Below are 25,785 nucleotides of genomic sequence, written 5' to 3' on the forward strand. Positions count from 1 at the left end.
TATGCACGGAAAGAGGACATTTCCACCTTTCTTCCAAACAGCAGAATTTTAGCTTTCTATTCTGGTGGGGCAGAGCGGGGGAGGCTGGAGCTTTCGGGTTGGGCAGCCTCAGGTTTGAGCCCTGCCCTCATTCCAACCTGAGGCAAGTGTCTCAACCTCTCGTTTTTTCTTTTTCCTTAAAGTGGCATAATAATAGTCCAGAATCATGGAGCTAATTTAGAGGATTTAAAAGAGCTACATAAACTTACTAGCAAATCAAAATTATTGAAGTGATAAACTCACTCAACTGTTACTTGTTCCTTCTCCAAACGCTGCCCATAAAATAAGACCTTGTTTTTTGGTCTTTATGTGTCTGTATTTTCTTTGGGGCAAATATGTAATCGGGAACTACCATCTGGGAGGACAACATTAACTTTTAAGTAGTGATAACTGGTGATGTTGACAAGCAGGGTCATTTGTTCATTTTGTCAATTATTTGTAAAATCAGGGCAAAACCGAGACAGGGGCTTGTTTCTAGGTCTTTCCAACATGAGAGAGTCCCATTCTCTGTCACAGGGCGGTAGCTTTCTGCTTCCCCTTCCACTCTCCTGTCAGAACCTCCCCCAAGCACTCACTCACCAAAGGTATAACTTAACTGATGGCTCAGAGCTTGGCTCTTTTATGAGGAGTTTGTATCTGGACAGATATCAGAGACAAGACTTCAGCTGAGAAGGAGCTTTAAGAATGGAATTCTAGGCATCAGCTGAGAGAGTATTTTTCAGCAGAAATTGCATATAGGAGTGGGGCATTTAAGACTTCCCTGGGATCACGCTGTAAAAGTAGCTATATACAGCATTTATCAGAGTTTCTTTAAAATCAGGAAATCTTTCTGATGATGATTTGAACAAGGCATTACAAATATTTTGCTCTGTGCCTCTTCTGGCTTTAGCACAGCCATTGTACCTACCTGAAATCACACAATAACATAAGTGAGATCAAGACTGATGTCACATGAAATGAAACTTAAGTGACTGATTCGGGGGTTGTTTTCCCTACTCACACTAAAATGCAGAATATCAGTTCTAAAATTGGTTTTGGGGGCTCTTCCTCGATTTTGCTTTCATCCCCTCAGCAAAACTTGCTTGAGGAGACCCACAAATTCCCTCCCATTCTTTTTTTTTTTTTTTTTGAGACAGAGTCTCACTCTGTTGCCCGGGCTAGAGTGCCGTGGCATCAGCCTAGCTCACAGCAACCTCAAACTCCTGGGCTCAAGTGATCCTCCTGCCTCAGCCTCCTGAGTACTTGGGACTACAGGCGCGTGCCACCATGCCCGGCTAATGTCCTTTGCTCCCCAGCCCATCTTTGGTTGGACCCAACCCTACCACACTGGGAAGCTCTGGGCAGGGCTTTAGCTAAGGCAGTTCATTTCAAGGCTCCCTGGACCAACATAAAGCCAGGAACCTCTGATCCATCCCACACCTGCCTTCATTTCTTTCCTCTTCTCCACAAGACCTCTTACTCATAGCCGGCTCGTGCTCTTCGGGCTTCCTCCACCGCAGAATTTTCACACTGTGGTTTTACTATGTGCCTAGTTGTGCCGTGGGGAAAACAATTCAGCTTTTTGTGAAGGCTGCCATCCTTTCAATAGTAGCACCTTGACGACCCAAAAGAAAAGAGTGCGAATTTTACAAAAAGAAAAAGAAAGAAAAAGAAAGGAAGGAAAAGAAAAAAAATTATACTCACATACAGTTTTCAGAGGGCAATTTAGAATCCTCTGTTAAAATTATGCATGTATTTTCTCATAAGAAACTATTAGGAGCAGACAGCTGTGGGGTGGTCCTGGGGTTTGGGAGTAGGGGAAGGAAAGAAAACTTTTCTTTTCGCTTCGTATCCTTCTGTACTGTTCGAACATGTATTTCTTTCATTGTACTAGAAAACAGTTAACTAAAATAAATAAATACATTTCCCTTATAGGATTTATCCTACGGAAACATTTGCTCAAAATATGTAAAGATGTAGGAAGAAGGCTGTTCCTAGCAACATTATTTATTACACTACAAAACCTAGAAAAACTTAAATATCTATCAATAGACAAAGGGTTAAATTAATTATGGCTCATCCGTCCTGGGACTACTCTGTAGCCATTAACAAAAAATGGTTGATGTATATGAAAGGACAAAAATATATATGAAAAGTAAAAAAGCAGGTTTAAAGCAATAGATGGAGCATCATCTCATTTTTTGGAAAAAAGAGATAAAATACACATTAGTATCTGCAATATCCAAAGAAATAATACAGGAAGGGAAATACTCCAAGATGGTAACACTAGTTCTCCCTTGTGAGTGCCACTGTGGCAGAATTTCACAGTGAAAGGGATATATTTCTATGATAGTCGAAGTTTTTACAGTGAGTGTGAAGCAAGATGAAAAGCAGAGAAATGAAAATATTTTAAAGCAGTCAGAAATTTTAAAAACACCACAGTGTAATGCAACTTTGGCAGGTGGGAGAAGGCTAAGGGGTGCACATCAAATGCTGGGTGTGCAAAATGATGCAACTCCATTTGCCTTTGTAACCTCATAACCTCATTAACAGTCAGCGGCAGCCAGGCAGCATCTGCCACCTGCTCTTCTGTATCCATGGAGGTTCAAGTTCATGACAGTCCCTCTCTTGAATGATAGCATTTTCTTCATAGATTCTATTATAACAAAGCAATTCAGTGTGCTTTTATATGGGTGTATTTATCTTATAAGTAAAGCAATAATTCAGAAATAATTTCTAAGTCCCATTCACATTAGATAAAGACAACATGATCCTAGCATGAAAAAAATGTGTTTGTTTGGATTTGCTTACAAAAGTGGGCAGAGAGAAAAGGACTTGTGTGCAAACTAAGAGAAGAACTAAGTGACATAGGACAAGCATAAACCAGACCCTCAAGGTGTCCTGAACATTATTTCTCTTAGCATCTCTGGTCTCTTTCAAAGCCCTTCTTCTTCCCAGAATAGGAAATATGAGATATTTAATGAGATTGAAAGAATGTAGTTTTTGTATCTTATTTTCAAGCACAGAAGAATCAAGCCAAAGTATTTAAGTTAATAACAATTTCATTGCATTTCAGGTCATAACTCCTTGCACAGAGGTGATGTTCAATTAATATTTGCTAATTGATTGAGGGAACAGCAAGTAAGACCAAGTATGCAGCAGGAAGTGATAATTGTGGACCCTATCACAAAACTCTTAATGGAAATGATTTGGAATAAGATTTCCAGAATGATCGGCAGGTGGATCAAAATCTCTGGACAATAAGAAGGTATGTTAAAACTAGTCTGCACAAAGGGTTTAGCTAATAGATAAAGAGCTCCTACAAATTATTAAACAAGATACTAAGAATCTTAGAGAAAAATGGGCAAAAGGAATATAAATGTTGGAACACATGAAAAGATGCTCAAAGTCACTATGATAACAGAAATGCAAATAAATTATAGTTAGATACCATGCTTAAAACCTATCAGACTAGCAAAGATCAAAACATAAGATAATGGTGTTGGTGAGGTTTTGAGAAAACAGATTTCTCACATGCAGCCCTGGGGAGTGTTCATTGTTACAACTGTGGAGAGTAATTTGCTCATATTCAACAAAATAACAAATGCAAATATCCTTTGACTCAGCAATTCCACTTCAAGAAATATTTTCTATAGACTGGAGTTTCTCAGCCTCAGCACTATTGACATTTTGGGCTGAATAATTCTTTGTCGTGAGTCTGCTCTGTGCATCATAGGATATTTAGCAGCATCCTTGGCTTTTACCCTCTAGATGCCAGTAGCATTCTCCTCCCTAGTAATGACAACCCAAAATTGTCAAATGTCCCCTGGTGAGCAAAATCACCTTTGGTTGACAACTACTATTATAGAAAAACTCATGGAAAGTGCCATTATCTACAGGATTAGTTATTACCCATTGTTTGTTATTGCAAAAAACTGGAACCAGACTAAATGTCCATCATTAAAAATTTTCTTTATCCATACAATGAAATATTATGCAACTATAAAAAAAGAATGAAGAGTATCTTTGTGTATCTGTATGAATAGATCCTCAGGATATATTGTTAATCAATTGAAAGAAAGGTTAAGAAGTGTTTGTAGAGTATGCTATCACTGTCTACAAAGGAGGGACAAAAGACTGCTTATTTGTATTACATTTAAATGTATAAAGTACCATTGGAAGAATTTATAAGAAATTATCCTTTTTGCTTTTAGGTGGAGAATCAGTGTGCCTTGGGACAAGGATTGGAGATTTTATTACTGCATAACATTTTGTAACTGTTTTTTAAAATTGTGTGAACATATTATCTCTTGGAGAATTAAAAATTAAAGCTGGGTATGGTGGCAGGTGCCTGTAGTCCCAGCTACTTGGGGGACTGAGGCAGGAGGATGGCTTGAGCCCAGGAGTTGGAGGTTGCAGTGAGCTATGATGATGCCACTGCACTCTAGCCTGGGTGACAGAGCGAGACCCTGTCTCAAAAAAAAAAAAAAAAAAATTAGCCTGCATTTTGCATGAAGTCACCAAACAAAAGTGACTATTAATACACGCGAAGTCCATAGGCACAGAGGCATGTAGGCAAGGGTTCATTCCAGCAACAGTTAATTCTGTTTTGTGAACCAATTATCTCAATTTGAAACACACTTGAAAAGCAAAGCAAACAATACTAACTTAATGTCATTGAGATTTACAATGGACGTTTTCTGAAATTAGAGCAGTCTTTTCTTGAATTCAGAGAAATTTGGGGTGAGTTTGTAGCAGCAGGTTCATCTGCTGTGCTCCTGGCACAGCACGGGGGCCTGCGAAGATCTTTTTTGCCCATCTTCCCTGCCCCTCTGTGCTTACTTCTATTTCCAAGTGCCCTGGACTCTGTGGATGCACCTCTGTGTCCAAATGGCCAGTGGAGGTCACTATCTTTCACTCTCTGAACTATTTAAAAGCAAATCATCATGAGTCATGACTTGTGTTGCTATCCCGTGGATTCACTGCTCCCAGGCTTCAGTTTGCAACCCACCTTTGCAATTTCCACCATACTCTAGTTCCCTCAGATAGTATTGTATACTTAATAGCATTCTTTAAATTGACTTACTTTTTTCACTTAAACAAATTTACTCCAGAAAGAAACTTTAAATCATCACCATAAATTTGAAAACACTCATTTCTAATATAAACTGTAATCAACACATAACTATTAAATTAAAGACATGTTAAAACCAGATTTGACTATCTTGTGTGCCCCTAGTAGCACCCACTTTGGGCAACACCAAACTGGAACCTTGCCATGAAATTGGCCTCAGTATGGACTGGGGAAAAGGGCAAGGTTTGGTGATAGTGCCCTCGATCTCACTTTCTACCTGGTCCTCCTTGTATGACCACTCTGGGCATAGCATTCCCAGAATGTTCTTCCCAGAAAGTGCTCAATGAGTGGTCGCTGCTGTTATCATTAGCTACTCTGGTAAACTAAGTGGAGCTGAGGCTTATACAGCATCTTTCCTTGCCAGAGTTCATCCCAGGAACAGGACCGGGTCTTCAGGGTTACAAGTCCAGAAGGTCACGTTTACCAGTTCCCAGAGTCCGGTGAACAGAGGCACTCTCCACACAGTCACAAGAGACTGGCGGATTCACAAACTCGCAGTGAGAAAGTGGCCGAGATGCTTGCGTCAGTTTTTTAGAGAAGTCTCACGAAAGCTAATTCTACTTGGGTAACCAAAAAGATATCAGAAAAAGGCCACAGTAATGAATGTGGGATCAAAGGATTGGGAACCATTACATCCCAAGGCATGGATTGCCTTTACACTTATCACCACTACTGTGATCTTGGGCAAATTACTCAACTTCTTCATATCCCGATTACTTCCTCTCTAAAACAAATTTTACTTTTACCTTCTTCAAAGAATTGAAAGGATTAAATGAGAAAATACGTGAAGTGTTTGGTCCTCTCCTTGTGATGATACTTTTTTTATTGTTGTTGATGATGTTTGTGCTGTCATTCAGATGAGCCTCCTGGACAGACTGGAACAATCCTTGGTCCCCACTCAGGACCTCTCTTAGAACATACTAGAAACTCACCAAAAAATCCTTGCCCCAACTCTCCCCTGTCAGCTTCTATTATAAGACTTCTCAGACCCAAAGAAGCTTAGATCTGAAGATGTCCATTGAAGAACATTTAATCCAACTTTTAGCATTTGTCCCAGATTGTGTGACCTAGGGAAAAATACTGAGCTTCTATAAATCTCTACCTTCTCAGCAATAAAATGGGGATGACAGGACAACCAAGTGCATGTGGTTACTGTGAATATGGATTGTGTAAAACATGTTAAGCACTTAACTCGATGCCCTGAAACACAGCAAGGACTCATTAAATATTGGCTGTTATTATTTTAGATTTTATTTTGGTTACATGTGAAATGTCTGCCTTCTTTAGGGTGCATTCTTGGGGTCATGCTGGAATTTTGACAACGTGCTTGTCATATGAGCCACACAGTTATTAATCACCTTAGATGTGTTACTTCCTGGAAAGGTTTTCACACTTCGCTAATCTGTGTTGCTTTTTGTGGATTCCTGACATTATTGACAGAGAGATAACGATCACATAGTTTCCACTTTTTAGAGCTCGAAGAGTCTTTAGAGATCATTTAGTCCAACTTTATCATGCTAGAGATGAGGATAATGAGGTTTGGAGGTGAAAAACTTTCTAAACTGGTTCTTGTCTTTCCTTTTTACTATTCAGTTTACACCCTAGGGAGAATGTGGCCATGGAGTTTTATCTAAAGACATCAAGTTACTGTCTCTGAGCACTGATCTTTCCTCTCACACAGACATAATTCTCACATAGTTATAATCATGACACATGACGCTCATATGCAGGGTGCCACACAGACACCTTGGTGACCCTTGGAAGCCAGTGGCAGGCCAAGGGGCAGAGGGTTCTGGGCAGCCTCTGTCCTACTTCAGCCAGAGCACTTCCACTTCCATCTAATTACACATGACATGTGTAATTTTGCAGTAAAAGAGAGTTCCATATTTTAAAAAGTTTGAAAAACCACTAATGAAGTCCAATCCCTTGGTTGTATGGACAAGAAGACAAATCCCAGATAGAGGAAGGAACTGGGCAAGGCCACCCAGGTGCCAAGTCTCCATCGTATTAAGCTGCCCTGTTGTTGCTTCCTCATCTCATCCCACTTTTCTAGAACTACAGCCTGTATGAGCATTTCAGTGCCTCAGGCCCTGCCTGAAGTTAGAACTGACCTCTATGGAGAGCTCAAATATGGCTCATGTGACACCGTCCTGCATTTCATTTGCTCCGTGAAAAGGCCTTGTGAACCTTTCAGACCCCCTATGACAATCAGTTGGGGAGATAGAGATTTTGCAGAGTAGGAGGCTTTGGGCACCCCTTAAATCCTACTGTGTAGGTAGTGGGTTCACCTACATATACATAACACTGAGTTTAAATAAATCATCTCATCCATGTATGAAATACTACATATTTTCCCTCTCTCTCACCATAACATTCAAAGCCTGTAAAAATTGTGTACTTGAAATCACAACAATGGAATTCTTTTGTTTTTATTAGTTCCTTCTTAGAAACATAATCTTCTCTAACGGTTCTGATAACAAATATGGTGCCTCTTTTAGTGGCCCTGGGTGCTGCCTTGATCTCTTTGGAAGATGATGTAGCAACAGATGATTGAGACTAGAAAATGTTCTTATTCTATGACACAGTTATCATACTTGGAGCATTCTGTCCTAAGAAGCTGATTTTTAAAGAAGAGACCATCCTATATTAGGTATACTATTTGTTTTTGGTTGATGTTTTCATGATGCCTGGAAACAACCTGAATTTTGAACCATAGATAATAGACAAGTTTGTCAGTTTGTCCACATTACAAACAATAGATAAGTATATCCTTTCAATGAACTGCCTCAAACATTAAAGAAAATCATACACATGAAAAATGATTACTTTGGAAGCCATGTAGACATGGGAATACATTTATACAAAAGAATAAATGAAAAAATTAGAATGCAAAATTGTCATGCATTATGATTTTAACTATGGAAGTCATGTCTGCATGATAGAAAAGACCATTGCTCACAGAGATAGTAAATTATGTATTTAGACAAAAGAGTTATGGAGAATATTTGGGGTGTAGTTTCTTCATTAATTTTTTTTAATAGTATGGGAGTCTGAAGGTTTGCTGCTCTGTCTCTTCAGACCAATCAAAGTTCATTTAACTGAATCCTAACTTGTGTTCAGTCTTTGCTGCCAAAGGAGCTCAGTGTTGGTCCTGATCCAGGTGATACAACAAGTACTTTTCCATCAAAACATGGAGTATGATGATTCTGGACAAAGTACCCCCAGGAAGGAGGATGCCACAAGAAAGTTAAAACATAAAATAACTGAAGAACAACTCATAGAATGCGACATTATACAACCAACCAGAAGACCACTGCAGTGGATGTTACCCAGTTTCCTGGCTTCTATTCTTGTCCTTTGTATAATTTGCTCTCCCCACAGCTGCTGCAACACTCACGTCTAAATGTGAAATAGATGGGATCACACCCCTGCTTCAACCCTTTGGTGGCTTCTCATTGTAGCTGGAGTCTAATCCAAACTCCTTGCCGTGATGCACAGGGGCCCATGTAGCTTGGCTTCTGCCCTCCTGTTGCACCCCTCTCCTGAACTCTGCATGTTCGCGTCTCTGCTCCTCACACAAGCCAAGCCTTTTTCTACCTCAGGGTCTTTGCACTTTCAATTCCCTCTGCCCAGAATGTTCTTCCTCACTTATTCACTTGATTGGCTCTTTCCTTATCTTTTAAACTTCAGCTTAGATATAAATTCCTTCTCTGACCACCCTTCCTCCCAGCTCAGCCCCAGCTGCTGCCTGGTCTTACCATTGAACCTGCCGCAGTCCCTGTCTTCCCTACACAGCTGTGCATTTGCACTTGTCTGTCTCCTCCCCTGGAGTGGAAGCTGTGTGAACAGACACTTTGCGATTTAACACCGTGTTCCCCACATCTGGCACAGTGCCCGGCACATGGTAGGTGCTCAAGAAATGTTTGTTGAGCAAATGAACAAGTCTAAATATGCAAAAATAGAAACATTTCCTTGATACAGTGTTAGGTAAAGAACAAAACAAAAGCAAAAACACAATAATAATAAAGCGTTGGCACAATATATGTGGTTTTGGGGAAAAAGTCCTACATTTGTATTTTTATAATTCAAGCAGGTATAGTTTCTGCAACTTTTTAATATGGAAAAAGGAAAAATCCAATGGAAAGTTTGCTTATAAATAACTTTAGGTTAATGGAAATTATATGGCAACATAAGACCTTGTATCAAATTCTTACTCTTTCTTTCTTTATTTTTCCCTTTTTTTTGAGACAGAGCCTCACTCTACCACCCAGACTAGAGTGAAGCGGTGTCATAGCTCACTGCAACCTCAAACTCCTGGGCTCAAACAATCCTCTTCCCTTGGCCTCCCAAAGTGCTGGGATTACAGGTGAGAGCCACTGTACCCAGCCTCAAGTTCTTATTCTATTAAAATACTGAAAACGTTTACTGAATTTTGAGGAACTGAGCAGATATTTGCTCTAGAAAGGGAATTTTATATGCATGGGCAAGAATTACTGAGCTGTTTTCTCCTCTGGATCAGTTTTAGTGAGGCTCCTGAGTGTCATGAAGATAAATCCAAACTGACTTGTGGACGAAAACTAAGTCCTGGAAGATCTGCTTTTACCAGTAGGCCTAATAACTCATTGATGAATGGAAGAATTTATTATTGGTTGATTAAGAATATACGTAACCTAAGCATTTGTACCCCCATAATATGCTGAAATAAAAATAAAATGGGGGGGGAATGAGTATTTACTATTTGACCCATGAAAATTTGGGAAGAGCTTTAAAATAGTCTTCTGTGGACTCAATTTCTGAGTTTGATATTAAAATATCTTATTTAATTTTACATAAATTATGTAAAATAAGAAACTGAGCTCTTGTGCTTTCCAGTTAAACCTTTTTTCCAAACTGAACCAGAAACTTAGCTCTCATATTTGTAGTATTTCTCCGTGGCCTATTTTTACTGACGGATGGTTGCACCAGTTCCCGGGCAGTAGGAATTGAATCTAATTTTAACGTGGAGTATTTGCTTCCGGAACAAAAATTCTGTGTACAATGGTTATCTCCATAAAGCATCGACCTCACATCACACAGGCAAACATCAATTCATGATGAAACTCCATCAAGGCAGGCACAGAAACTCCACGTTTGAATTGCAAAATACTTTGCTTGGATCCTTACTTTGCTTGGCTAGACAAGGCCCACATTTTTAGCTCCCTGATGCTTTTCTGAATCCCATTTGAGTTATGTGACCTTTGTTTATTCACCAGATACTTAGTGAGCACCTACTGAGCCCAGCACTGTGTTAGAGGATGGTGATACCAGGATCAACAGGACGGTCCAAACCTCTGCTGTCCCAGAGCTGCCCCTCTAGTAGACGTACAAACGGAAAATAAACAGGGAAGCACATCCGTAAACCCAACGATGTATCTAAGTGTAGACACTGAAGTATTGAAGCATCTATGTGCTTTAAAAAAAAAAAAAATGAAACAGGATCCTGGGAAAATATTTGAAGACGTAGGAAATCAGAAAGAACCAACCCTGCAAAACTCTGGGGTGTTCCAGACAGTGGGAACAGCTAATTCAAAGACTCTGCAGCTAAACACAAAAAATGCAAAAAGAAAAACAAACAAACAAACAAACAAAAACCAACCAACCCCTCCCCATTCCCCAAAACAAAACAAAAACAGAGTTTGTACTTGGATGATGCTGACAATGATGCCTCCTTAAGGGTGTGACTCACATGCCTCACCCTGGGCCTGGCCCGGTAGGAAGACCTTGAGCTTGGCATGTTCAAGTTTCAGGAGGAAGGCAAGCGTGGTAGAAGCGCGGAAAGGGAGTGTGGTGTGACATGAAATAAGATAGGCAGGCAGAGACCACAGGAGGAGGAGGGGTCTCGTGGGACACAGTTGAGAATTCTTGTCAATGCTCTAAATAGCCATGGAGGGCTTTCATGCAGGAAGCAATATCTGATTACAAATGTTAACAGTTCATCCAAGGTGCTGTGTGGCTAATAGACTGGAAGGAGCCTCACGCGTCAGCGGCAGCCCAGCTGGGAGGCAAACGAACCCTCAGGAGTGAGGAGGCGAGAGACTGGGCCTGACGATGTCTCAACAAAAATGCTCAGGTGGTTTTAAGAGTATTATCTCCAGAGGGTTTAGCTGTAAAAGGCAAACAAGGAAAGGTAGGACAGAGTGGAGGAAAAAAGAGAACAGAGTTGCTCGGTTCTCCTAAAAAGAGCTGGGAGCTGGGAGCTGGCCTTCCTGCCAGTTCTGCATGTGTCTCTCTGACTCCACCCTTAACATCCCAACCACCTGAATCTTCCTCCTCCTCATTTGAGGATAGGCCATGAACTGCCACCGCTAGGGAGTCTTATTTACTTACTCCTACGCCCAGGAATCTGCCTTTTGAAGTTCTATTTCACTTGCCTTGTTCTCTACTCTTTGAGCATTGAGGCTTTTTGTATTTGGGGTTCATTTGTGTGACTCTAACCTCTCGAACTAGATCTACACCTCATGCCCTTCCTTCCTCTCTTTTCCCCCTTCCTCTTTTTATTCCTTCCACAAAAAATGCATGAGTGAATAGCATGTGCCAGGCACTGTTGTAGACACAGGTGATGCCATCTTCAGCAAACTGGGTGTTTGCCTTCATAAAGCTTATAGTCTAATGGAGGGTGAGCTGGGGAAAGGACGTTAACACAATTGTCATGTTCGTAGATGGGTAATTACAACTTTGGTGTGTGCTCTGAAGAAAGGGCACCCGTTGCCATGGTAGAACGTGACAGGACATCGTGACCTAGTCAAGGGAAATCAAGGAAGCCTTCCCCAAGCAAGTGACATTTAAAATGGAGGCTTTAGGCTGGGCTCGGTGGCTCACGCTGCAGTCCTAGCACTCTGGGAGGCTGAGGCAGGAGGATCGCTTGAGCTGAGGAGTTCGAGACCAGCCTGAGCAAGAGTGAGACCCTGTCTCTATTAAAAATAGAAAAAATTAGCTACGCCTGTAGTCCCAGCTACTCGGGAGGCTGAGGCAGGAGGATAGCTTGAGCCCAGGAGTTTGAGGTTGCAGTGAGCTAGGCTGACACCATGGCACTCTAGCCTGACAGCAGAGCGAGATGCTATCTCAATAAATAAATAAATACGTACATACATACATAAATATATAAATAAAATAAAGTGGAGGCTTTAAAGTTGAAGAAAGTCTGGTGTGGGTGGAGCCCAGAGATGGGAGAACGTGGGACGTGGGCTGAGATGGAGGAGACCATGTGGTAGACTCTGGTGTCCATCCCCAGGGCAGTGGGGGTAACGCTGGAGGGCCACACAGCTTCTGGCGAAGGTCATCGGGGTTGGACCACAGTCAGATGTGGGAAGCTCATGCTGGCTGCCGTGCGGAGATCGGGTGGCGGGCAGGGGATGAGCGGGTGCGGGGAGACCGTGAGAGGTGGTAGCAAGTGAGCGGGGTTGGTGGCTTCCACCAGGGAGGTGACTGAGGGAATCTGGGCCAATTCCAGAGGAACTTTAGGAGGCAAAGCTTGCCTAAGCTCTCATTTCTCTTAGGACCCATAGCGGGGCTCCCCGAAGTGAATGAAGACGAAGATTTGTCCCGGAGAGCGTGTGGAAATGACAGCCCTCATAACACACTTCACTGAGGAGGACCCATGTGGCCTGGGGCACCGATTTTCAGGACTGTCCTTTACACTGAGAACTTCAGAGCAAGAATGTATTGCATGCTTTGTGGTGCCTCAATGGAGTCCCCAAATGTCTACGAGTAATGACCGCGTACAGTAATAAGCACCATTTATCAGGCAGCTGTGTAGGCTCTGGAGACATGTGGGACCTCAGGCAAGTTACTTAAACTCTTCTTGCCTCAGTTTCCAGATCTATAAATTGGGGTAATAACAGTTCCTGACTTACAGGACGATTATAAGGATTAGATGAAATAATCTACTTTTACCACAGTCTTGGACATGTAGTAAGTGCTCAGTAAATGTTAGTTACTATGTTATTATTATCAGAATAACAGTGACATCCATCTCATTGAAAGGAAATAAGATCAAGAAGGAACATTAGGCCAGGTGTGGTGGCTCACGCCTGTAATCCTAGCACTTCGGGAGGCGGAGGCGGGAGGATTGCTTGAGGCCTGGAGTTGAAGACAAGCTTGGACAACAGTGAGATCCTGTCTCTACAAAAGAATAGAAAAATTATCCAGGAGTGGTGGCGTGCACCTGTAGTCCCAGCTACTCTGGGAGGCTGAGGCAGGAGAATTGCTTGAGCCCAGGAGTTTGAGGTTGCTGTGACCTACGGTGACGCCACTGCACTCTAGTCAGGGTGACGGAGTGAGACTCTGTCTCAAAACAAACAAACAAACAAACAAACAAACAAACAAAAAAAAAAACCCAGAAGGAAAGAATGTTTAATCGCTTAAAAAATGGAAATAACTCTTTAGAGGATTGCACAGCACTATGTGATTTACACAAAGTCACACAGCTCCAATGGTGGAGCTGGTCTCTGACCCAGATCTGCCTGCCACCAGAAGCAGTGTTTTTGACCCCTATGCAATAATGCTTCCAAAAGCAAGGAAAGGGGACCATCTCCCCTACCTACTGTCTTTAATTTAGGAAGGATGCATGCTGCAAGAGACGGCTCTGCTGCTAGGTCGGACGGCAAGCTCAAGGGAAGAGACCAAGAAGGGTGGAGACCCCCGTCTGGGCACTGGAACGGTGGTCTCGAATGTTTATGCTGCCCCACATAAATGACAATGGCCCCCACACCGTGGGGAGCACAGCAAACTTGATTCGAAGGCGCAAAGAGTCACCCCAATGGGGAAACCTTTCCAGTTCTCCAGAAGGGCTTTCAGAAGATCAAAGTGGTACCTGGGAAAAATTGTGACCAATAATCACCTTACCATGTAGCAGTTGGTCCAAAGCTTATTACATACTTTTCTCACGAAAGTGTCAGCATCACTTGAGGTAGGTAGTATTGGGGTCCTTCCTTTATAAATAGGACACAGGCTTGAGGAGGTTAAATGTCTTGCCTGAGATCCCACCTCTAGAAAGTGACAGAGGCAGGGTTTGAATCTAGGCCACACGGGCCTCACCCATCTGATGCTTGTCTCCATCTGCGCTGCCTCTTCTGTCCTAGGCTCACTCAAAGTGCCTGAGGCCTTCTGGTTTTTTTTCTCTTTTACCCCTGCACAGGAGTAATCTGATACCGGTCATGTGCAACTAAGCACGCAGCTCAGTCAGAGACTACCTCTCCAGAGATGACTTGTACCCAGTGAAGCTTGCCAGTGGTGTGCTAACTTGGCTTGTACTGGCCCATGAGAGCGAACTGTTAACATTTTCAGGAATTTGTAAGCCAGTAGCCATCACACTGCTAGTTTGAAATTGGCCGTGCTGGGAGTATTTACACCAGAGAAATCGGCAAACACCATGAAACAGGGTACCCCAACAGCCAGTATCACAGTGGTTGATAAACATTTACCAGCACTCCCGTGGTCCTTATCTCTCACCATCCTCTGGCATAGAATTTCAGGCAGCAGGGACCACTTTGCAAAAAAAAATTGGCAGGCACAGGGGAGCATCTGAAATCGTGCCTGCCAGCCACCACCTGCCAAATCTCTGCTTCTTTCTGGCCCAGTGCTCCAGCAGGGTGAAGGAACTTCTTGGCCCCTCTGAAAGCACTTGTACATCTCAATAGGGAAAACAGGCATCTGCCACGAGAACTCAATCCTTGCTAAAGTAAAAGGCTCATTCTATCAGTATTATAATGACAATACTGACAGTATTATAACGGCTATTTAATATTATAATGACAGTATTATAATGGCTATTTAAAGTTAGAATAAGCATACTTAATTTTCAGAATTATGGAATTTATTCTTGAGTATATGGAAGGGTTGTTTTTCACATGGGGTTGTAATTTCACAGAATGTTAGAACTACAAGAAACATAATTTTACAATGAGAAAAGAGAAGAAGTTATGATATACCCCAAGAGGGACAATGGCTGGCCCAGCATCACACAGCTCATAATGCATGTGTATCTCCCGATAAACTTGTATTTAGACACAGAATAGAAGAAATCCAGGACCCTGATCTTGCTTGACTCACTTGAAAATGAATATGTTATGCCACCTTGCTAACTTCTTCAGAAATATGAAAATGATGCAAATAACAGCTAATTTTTACTAGGTGCTTACTAGGTGACAGGACCTATACTAGATATTTTATATATTAAATTGAACTATATGAAATTGCCAGTATCTGTTTTTGATCTGCCAAATGATAATTGCACATAATTTGGCCTAACTATATTATTTCCCTGAGTCTTTTCCATCTTCCCATGAAATGGATGCTATTATCACACCCATTTTATAGATGGAAAAACTGAGGCTTTAATTTAAAAATGAAAAAGTTCTTCCCAAAAGAGTAAGGCTATTTATTTGTGAGTGCTATACAGCATACTCCTGTGTGCAAATCAATCGGTGGCCCTAAACAAGGCAATAAACACAGGGCATGAACAATAACTCATATATCTTAGCTTTCTCAGAGACCTTGGATAAATTTCTAATCAACAAATTTTTACAATATTTAAGGAAATGTTATTTATAAATGTAAGCCATAGGCATTAGAAAAGAATAAATTTGGTGTTTGGGCATATATCTTCTATACCCCATATGGAAATATTAGAAAATACAGCCCAGGGCTCCCCAAAATGAATTAGGTATCCTGGAAATTTTTCATAATGCTTGAACAAAGAAGTGGAGTGATTTTACAATATTGTCTACACACACATTATAACCCACAAAAGTCTGAATCGAGACCATCTGGTTGTGTGATTATTTGCAACTAATAGTGGACTGAATTCACAATCAAACAGTTGACAAACAGTAATGCTGCTCAGGAATTATCAGTACAAAGTAAATGAGATAATACGATATTCCGTCAAGAAAATAAATCCGTGAAAACTGTAAAATGGGCTTTGAAAAAAATAGTTAAAGGCACACGACTGTTCTTTCAGTATGAAACAAGAACTTCAAATGTCTCATTCACAAAATATTGACTGATGCCATGTGATTTACTAGCTTTACATGATAGATTCCCCAAGTTCAAAACTTGGCTCCTGGCCACCTACCAAAGGGGTCTTGTACGTAATTCCATGTGCTTTCTGATCTAGTGCTGAATTGCTATCAGTAAGAATCTTCTGAAGACAAGCCGGCTTTCGTGTCTGAAGAGGCAGCATTATTTCACCTGCAACTTAAAAAGGCAAGTCTGACCTCCCTGCAACGCCATGGCATGGACTGCTTCAAAGTCTGCTCTCCAAAGACTCCAAACTCAAGCCTACAGCCACTAAGTCAGGCTCCAACAAGAAACTGGAGTACCTTTGTCTCCAAGTGATGATCCGACACCTAAGATTATTTCCTCTTCAGTAAAATAGCAGCGATAATCCTACCCTACCTACCTAATGATGTAAAAATAATATAATGATATAGCAAGAAATCAAATATGCTTTAAAAAATTGCTGAGAAGGGCTAAATAAGTGCCCTTGCACGAAACAAAGAATTTTTGAAGAAAGAAGTGATCTTGTAAGTCATTATTTCTGGTTTTTAAAAATTTTAGGAAGAAAGAATCTGAAGCAGGAGGTAGATATTTGCCCAGGCTGAGTCACCTACTGAGAAGTAGAGTTTGGCCTCCTGACCCTTTGTCTAGTATTTCTTCTACCAAACTACATACTATATTATTAGGATTATTCATGTTGCTTTTGATATCACTGATGTTACAGAATACGAGACTATCTTAGGGTTTTTTGTTTTGTTTTGTTTTGTTTTAGAGATAGAGTCTTGCTCACTGCCCAGGCTAAAGTACAGTGGCCTGATCATAGATCATTGTAACCTTGAACTCCAGGGCTCAATTGATCTTCCCACCCCAGCCTCCTGAGTAGCTAGGACTACAGGTGCATTCTGCCATGCCCAGCTAATTTTCAAAATTATTTTTTTTCTTCCCTTTAATTTTAATGAAAGCATTAATGACATCAAAATTTTTTTTGTAGAGACGACTTTCTGTGTCACTCAGGCTTGTCTCAAACTCCTAGCCTCAAGTGATTCTCTCACCTCAGCCTCCCAAAGTGCTGGGATTACAGACGTGAGCCACTTCTCCCAGCCGATAGAAAAATACTGACCTAACTAAGCAGCTGTTATTTTCTGGGTAAGAACTGCTGGTTTGCACCACAGAACACTTTGTGCTTAATAACCCTAGTCTCCTGGGAAGTTTTCCAAAACACAAAGAGGTTTGCCATCATGCCTTGCAACTTTTAGACAATAAATTTCTGGGGAATATTTTTCCAAGATGGCAGGTGAGTGATGACCATTGAGATAGAGTTGAATTCATAGAAATGTTAACACTGGACCCGTCACTTACTTATTCTAAGTACCAGTTTGTTCCACTGAAAAATAAAGAAGCTGGGCTAGATCATCCCTTAGGTCCCATCAAATGCTAATATTTTATTGATCTATGTCCATAAGGTAGTATATTTCATATGAAGTTCAAATTCTACCCAGATCATAATATTTGCTACATAAAATATTTTTATAATTTAAAAATTAAACATAATCTTGCAGGGAGAAAAAATCTGATAAATGTTTCCTTTTTCTTTTTCCTTTTTTTGTAGAGATGGGGTCTTGCTGTGTTGCCCAGCCTAGTCTTGAACTCCTGGCCTCAAGCTATCCTTCTACTTCGGCCTCCCAAAGTGCTGGGACACAGGCATGACCCACCACGCCTGGCCGTGGTGAATGTTAAACTTACAATTTTTAGAACTGAAATCGCCTAGTACAACCATCTCACCTTGACACCTCTCTTACATTTTCCTCTGATTACTCTTATTGTACTTATTTTTAGGCTGTTATGACCAGTATGTTTGTGTTCCCCGTGTTCTATTTTATCCTATGTATATCTTTTTGAGTCAGTCAGTCCAAACATAGAATAGTATATGAAGAAAGACAAAAGAAGTTGCTCACATACCCCAGGACGGTCCTCAAAGTATGCCAGGCTGGCTTTGGTTAGAACAAAGAAGCGGACTTTAAAGTTCGAGGGAGACGTTCTTCTCTTTTGTTGGGATTTCTTGATAAGCTGTTCTTCAAGGAGGATAAAGTTGTTCATGATCCAATTCTTGCAAAGTGATGCGCTTTGGGCATCACTCCTTAGCACGGCTGGAGGAAACAGCTTTGGGGCAAGGAATGGGATGGGAGGCAGTTGATCTTCAGAGAGTTGCTCAAAGGCAGCTTGCCTCCAGCGTTATCTTTCTATCAGTGTTCAATCAACACCGCGGAGCTTCTCCTCTGATGTCAAAGGCCATAACCACATCCTTTCAAACTTCACAAAACTAAGAGGCATGTATAAAAAATATACACCCCCTCTGCTACATGGTTTGAAAATGATGTTTTAAGAAACTTAGACTCAAAATTATGTTAAAAATTAGAGTTGACTCTTTATAGTTTCTGGTTTGGCCCCTCCAACAGTTAAGATACGTAACACAAAGTAAGGACTATGTTTAGCTTTGCTCACTGTTACATACTCAGCAACCATCACAGTGGCTGGCACATAAAAAGAATGTTCAAGAAAAACTTGTTGAAAGGATAATCATCAAGTTGGGTTGGACGATTAAAAGAAATAATGAGCATAAAACATTCATATATTGAAATGGAAGAAATATGTTGAAGTTTATTATTTTTTAAAATTTGTGTGATGGCTCATGCTTATAATCTCAGCACTTTGGGAGGGTCGTTTGAGGCCAGGAGTTCAAGACCAGCCTGGGCAACATAGTGAGACCCCATTTCTACAAAAAATAGAATGATTAGCCAGGCACGGTGGTGCATGCCTGTAGTCCCAGCTACTTGGAGGCTGAAGAGGGAGGATCGGATCGCTTGAGCCCGGGAGTTTGAGGTTGCAGTGAGCTATGATGACACCACTGCACTCCAGCCTGGGTAACAGAGCAAGCCCCTGTCTCAAAAATAAATAAATAAATAAATACAATTTAAACAAAAACTCATAGAAGTCTTTCAAAGCTCCATATAGACGATTGCCTTTTTCTCCTAAAATTTTGTGGAAGAGCAGAAAATAAGTGAATCTTTCAGAATGTCATAATAAGCAAAACATGGATGGGCTCTGAAAACAGACAAACTTGTGTTATCGCAGCTTTGCCACTCACTGAGCTGTTTTTCTTTGAGCAGATTACTTGCCCTCTCTCATTCTTAGCTTCCTTGTGAGGGTCACTTTGAAACTAAATCCATTCACTCTGTGAATGGCAGGTGCTAGTGACGTATCTTGCCTTTGAGTTAGTACATAGTTGAAGCATAACGTGTGAGACTGACTTCCACCGTGAAGTTAATAATCAAGAAATCTCAGGGGGAGCAGAGATGGCGTCTACTAGATGGGGATACATGATGAAACAAAACAATCATTATTGCTATATAGGAATGCAAGTCTCTCTCTCTCTTTTTTTTTTTTTTTTTTGAGACAGAGTCTCACACTGTTGCCTGGGCTGGAATGGCGTGGTGTCAGCCCAGCTCACAGCAACCTCAAACTCCTGGGCTCAAGCGATCCTACTGCCTCAGCCTCCCAAGTAGCTGGGACTACAGGCATGCGCCATCATGCCCGGCTAATTTTTTCTATATATATTTTAGTTGTCCGGCTAATTTCTTTCTATATTTTTTTTTAGTAGAGATGGGGTCTCGCTCTTGCTCAGACTGGTCTTGAACTCCTGACCTCGAGTGATCCACCCGCCTCGGCCTCCCAGAGTGCTAGGACTACAGGAGTGAGCCACCGAGCCCAGCCAGGAATGCAATTCTCTAAAATTCATTTTTAAACACAAATTACCAGATAATAGGCTAATTTTATTTCCTATATTAGATGCCCCAGCATAATCAAGATACTCAGGAGGGTAAGGTAGGGGGATATTTAAATGACCACCCCATTCTGAGATTTTAAGACATATGTTTGGAAATACACCACCCAAAAGAGCTAGTATTTTTTTTTTTTTTCTGAATATGGGCTTGAGGCAGGAGTTGCTATTTTCCTCAAATATCTACTCTCTCCTCCTTGCTGGGGTAACTGACTCCCTGAAGGTTATCTAGTCATCTGGCTAGTCAGAATAAAGACTACTTTTTTCAGCCTCTGTTGTAGCTAAATGTAGTCCTATAACTGTTTTCTAGCCAGCTGAACTGGGCCAAAGTGGTATGCACAACTTCTAGGAAATGTCCTTAATGGGGGTTTTCATACCCTTTTCCTTCCCTTTCTTTTCCTGCCTGCTGACTAGAATGTTGATATGATGGCTGGAGCTGGAGCAGCTATCTTATATCATGAGGTAGAAATTGCATGTTGAGGACAAAGGAGTGTAAGATAGAAAGAGCATAGGGTCCTAATGACAATGCATCTTCCATGCCAGCCCTAGTTCCCTTTTTTTAATATAAAGAGAAATAAACTTTTATTTTCTAAGATTATTTTGAGGTTTCTGTCACTACCAGAAAAACCTACTTACAGCTAATACAATGCTGTCTTCTTAAACTAGACCATAAACTCCTTTGGGAAGGATAGATTTATACCTGGCTCGGGTTAAAAGATTTACAGACTTCACAAAATGCTGTCATCTGGGAAAGCAAAATATCATCAGTAGCTGTTGCAATAGTTACGAGTGTTTCATCTGCTAAGTGTCAGATGGATTGTAATCATAAACAATTTTATTCTCTCTCATAGAGACTTCGAACCCACTTTGCCTACTTCTAAATGTAACCTTAGGAGCTCAATATTTTTTCTATCACTTTAAGGAAAACATAAATACAAGCAAATAATCCCTTTGTTTGTTTTGGTTTTTAAATGTTCTGTTCACAGGAGCTAAATTCAAGGACTCCCACTGGCCAAAGATAAAATAATTTGGAATCAAAAGGAGCAATAACTGCAATGAATCGAAGAACAGTGAAAACTTTAAAATCATGAGTTCATAAGAGAATTGAAAAAAAAGATCCCAACCCATTGATCAGTTTTGAAGTTGCTTAACAACCAAGTTGTTATTCTGAAAACTGGAAAAAAGAAAAAGAATAAGACACATTTCCCATATAACTGTATCTCAGCTCAGTAATCAAATATTTAATGAGAGAAAGTCTTTTTTTAAGAGAAGCTAATAAATGAAGGAGTGATAGAATGTTATCATCTTGCAGTCTGATAAAATAATGGATCTAGGCTGTTAAAATCATAATGTGAAAAGCCGATAGGAAAATGTCTAATCGTTATATGAAGCTTACAACACTATAACACACTGATTAATCTTAAAAGGGAGACAGGCAGACACTCTATGTCTCCCAGGGTGACGCAATAGGAAGTACACAAAACCACCAACGCAGAAGTCTTGCCAAAAGAAAAAAAATCAAGCACGGATCTGATCAAACCTCTAGATCTGGATCCGAGTTTGCAGGAAATACAGGAGATAAAGGATCATGACAAATGACACCGTGGAGACGCAACTGGATAAGTCCAGCACAGGCAAAATGCCAAGGATGAATAACCCAGTAACAGTAACAAATAAGTCAGAGGGGGGACTTATAGATTAAAAGAGACGCAAAAAGACATAGCAGCACGTGAGAGCTTTGTTTGGACTCAGAGTCAACCAAATCAACCGTATGAAGATGCTATGAGATTGGGAAAATTTGAACACTGACTAGATATTTGATATTGAAAAACTATAATTAATTTTTTAAGGTATGATAATGACACTACTGTCATGTTAAAAGAATCTTTATTTTGTACAGAGACATACTGAATGATGATAAAATAGCGAAGTGTCTGAGATTTGCTTCATCATATTCCAGTGGAGAGGAAGAAATAGGGAGGGGAAGAGATGAAAAATGTTAGGCCTTGAGCTGACCATTTCCGAAGCTGGGTAATGGGTACCCCGGGGGCTCATTATTCTATTTTTCTTACATTGATAAATGTTTGAAAATTTCCATAATAAAAAGTGAAGGAAAGAAAAAGAAAGCCCAGTTCAGTTGAGGGGAATAATCAAAATGCCAAACACGTATTCAACTGAATGCTCTTCCTTAATGTTTGCCTGGGTCTGCTTCAGGATTTGAAGCATGTTGGCTTTTCCGCTGATTTCTCCTCTTTCCTCACACACAAGCCTGGTTTTGACCCTCCGTCTTCAGGCTCAGGATGGAGGGCAGAGAGGAAGAGGGGCAAAGGGCACAGCATTCGCTGAAGCCGCAGCAGTAATCTGGAGGGGATGCCCTCCTCTGGGATGTGGCGGATACACGATCGATGCCACTCTATCTGGCCGAGGAGCCCAACCCTCAGCCCTTGGGCTTCTGCTGGTCCATGTCCCTCTTGTTGGTATCCCATTGCCCACTAGGTTGTCCTCTTGGGTGAGATTTCCTTGAAAATGAACCACACCACTTATTCCCTCCGGTGGCTTTCCTGGAAGACTCAGGCATCCCTGTTCTGCCAGTGGTGGATGGACCACTTGGCCCAAGTACAGCCTCTTTTCCCTCTGACACCAGGTAAGCAGGTCTTCCACAAACTTTCACCATTATTTTTCTCCAAGTGCGATTTGGACTGCAGTCTTTATGTCTCCCAAACTCCCCAAGACTCATACCAAGCTCACTGAGTGGTCCCTAAAAGTCTCTATCACTTGGCTCTGGTAGGTGCAGGTACCCACTCTGCCACCCCATGGGTTGATGGTGAGAGAAAATGCCCAGCACACCAAAAGTCTCTCTCTTGGATGGGCGCAGTGGCTCACACCTGCAATCCTAGAACTTTGGGAGGCCGAAGTGGGAAGATCGCTTGAGCTCAGGAGTTCGAGACCAGCCTGAGCAAGAGCGAGACCCTATCTCTACTAAAAAAAAAAGAAAATAGAAAAATTATTGAGGTCTGCTCTTGTAGTCCCAGCTACTGGGGAGGCTGAGAGAAGAGGATCACTTGAGCCTAGGAGTTTGAGGTTGCTGTGAGCTAGGCTGATGCCACAGCACTCTACTCAGGGCAATGGACCGAGACTCTGTCTCAAAAAAAAAAAAGTCTCTCTCTTGATTTTTCAAGCCTTGTTTTCCAAAGGCTAGAGGTTGATGAACACTTTTATTAGCAGAACCTGGTTTTCTTCTCATTATGTCAAGCATGAATGATGTAGTACCCCATTTTAGGGTACGGAGGTCCTTGGTTCTTTTAATCATATTATTATATTAATAGGACTTTGGGGCCTCAATTGAAACTGGGTTGGAAAAGTCTCATTTAAAATCCTATAACAAAGAAAAAAAAAAACAATTCAGCTTGGTACAGCTGGGTCCCAGTACTTGATAATGACATCAGAAATTTTGGGTTTCATTTCTTAGTTCTGGGCTGGCATTGTGCTTAAGCAGGCTTTCCTCTGCAGCAGCAAAATGGATGCTAGGCTGGCATTTTATTAGTGGAACTGGATTCTCTGTCCTCATATTTCCAGTAAAACTCCCAGAATTGTGAATCATTGGCCTGGCTCAGGGGACATGCGACACGGATCTCAATCATTAGAGCCAAGGCAGTGGAATATTCAGTTGTCTCATTCCAGGTCTGGACACTCCTTGATTTGGGGCTGGGGTAGAGTTAGCCCTGCCCAACCACAGGGACTGAGAGTGGGGAGGAGTGGGTCTCCTAGGGACACCAGAGTGTTGCCACCAGAGGAAGGATGGATGCTGGATCATTGATGAATTATCTCACCCTTGCTCTGACCTCAAGCCCATCTTTGTTGCTTTGTCCTTTGAGGCCCTACAACTTCAGTCCTCTTCTCTACTCCAGGGGACAGCCCTTTGTGTAAGTGGAGATGCTTCTTATGTAACTCTGGAGCCTTCTTGGGACCAGGACAAAGAGATACTTCAACTGTTCTCTTAGGATGTGGCTTTGAAGGCCTTTATTTTCCTTGTGGTTCCTATCCAAACGTAATCAGGTTTATAAATATTCACTTAACAGAAATACTCAGAATATTTTGGTAACTACCTAAACTCTTTCTTCTGAAAACAACAACAAAAACTAATTCTTTCTAAAACTATCAATGCTAAAGGAAAAAATAACATGAGCACAGAGGGATATCTGTATAAGATGTTTATTGCAGTGTTTTTTGTAATAGAAACTACCTATCTATGTATCAGTGAGTGACAAAGTAAATAATCTATGGTACATCCTAGTACCATGGAATACTACAAGGTCATGAAAATGAATAAAGTATATCCTTAATGGATCAATCTAAAAAAACTCCAAGATGTATTATTAAGATAGAGACGATGCAGAACAATATGTATGGCTTATATGTTTTTATATACAAAAATTCTGTGTTCATGTTAATATATATTTACATGCACAGGGCAATATCAAGAAGTTTATATATCAACCTTCCAGCAAAGGAAACTGGAAAGGTGGAGAGATATTTCACTTTTCAATGTTCATGATTTAAAAAATGACATCATGGTAGAAATTTTTACTTTCCAATTTCAAATAGAAGAAAAATATGTCCTTTGTCAGAAATCTTTGATTTGATTAATAGAGACAGTGATAACTGAGGTGCCTTAGGAAGCTCACAGTTAATGTTTTGAACCATACATATATTTCTGTTAACAAAAGTAAAATGTATTCTTGGCAGAAAAAGCAGACCAACAAATAAAAATTACATCTAATCTCGCCTTTTGGAAATCATCAATGTTAATATTTATTTTACAGGCCGGGCACAGTAACTCACTCCTGTAATCCTAGCTCTCTGGGAGGCTGAAGTGGGAAGATCGCTTGAGCTCAGGAGTTCGAAACCAGAGTGAGCAAGAATGAGACCCCGTCTCTACTAAAAATAGAAAAAATTAGCTGGGCGTGGTGGTGAGTGTCTGTAGTCCCAGCTACCCAGGAGACTGAAGGCAGAAGGATGGCTTGAGCCCAGGAGTTTGAGGTTGCTGTGAGCTAGGCTGATGCCACAGCACTCTAGCCCAGACAACAGAGTGAGGCTCTCTCTCTCAAAAAAATAAAAAAAATAAAAAAAAATAAAAAAAATTTTACATTTTTCCCGTACCTTTTCAGAGTTAAATTTAATATTTACTTACAATAATCATTTTCTCCCACGTCTTGATTCAGTCACATCCCTTTACCTCTATACAGTTTCTGATCTTGATTTTTATCTTTAATATTTACGTTTTATTATTCAAGTGTGTGTTTGGCACCAAGCTTCTTCAGCGTCACCTTAAAGCAATGCATATGAAGGCTGAGGGGGGACAGCTCATGGCTTACAGACAGCAAAATGAAAGGTGAAGAGAGAGAAAGTCCCTGGCTTTGCATGAGCAGGGAAGAGTTCTGTTGGGAGTGGGGCTGAACACCCTGAGCAGGGCAGAAGCGAGACGGGAGCAGGGGGTGGGTGGGGGAAGAGGGGGGAGCTAGTTGGATCATCATATTGAGAAATAGAATTGTTTTTATTGCCTATCTGGCTTCTTTTATGTACATATGCTAGCTCTAGCTTATTTTTCTTTTAAGCCCAAGGCACGAGCAAGCCGATTTGCATGCTGGCCCGCAGGGAAAGAGTTAGGTGACTGTGATCTTTTTTGAGCTAGAAGGTAAGGCAGGAATTGAGGTGGCTTCCTGAAGTCCTAGGTGCCCGAGGCTGACCGCAGCCCAGC

General features: G+C 41.1%; 1 protein-coding gene across 1 annotated transcript in view; it reads right to left on the reverse strand.

Annotated features, from left to right (window-relative positions):
• Positions 1-18,437, reverse strand: part of ITK (IL2 inducible T cell kinase) — a 66,416-nt gene extending 47,979 nt beyond the window's left edge. Inside the window, exon 1 of the mRNA XM_045551282.1 lies at positions 18,149-18,437. Within this exon, the coding sequence (XP_045407238.1) occupies positions 18,149-18,286 (138 nt within the window). The 5' untranslated portion in view covers positions 18,287-18,437. The remainder of the gene's footprint in view (positions 1-18,148) is intronic.
• Between the last annotated feature and the right edge of the window lie 7,348 nt (positions 18,438-25,785).

This window comes from Lemur catta, chromosome 5 (assembly GCF_020740605.2).
Source record: "Lemur catta isolate mLemCat1 chromosome 5, mLemCat1.pri, whole genome shotgun sequence".
NCBI classification, from domain to species: domain Eukaryota; kingdom Metazoa; phylum Chordata; class Mammalia; order Primates; family Lemuridae; genus Lemur; species Lemur catta.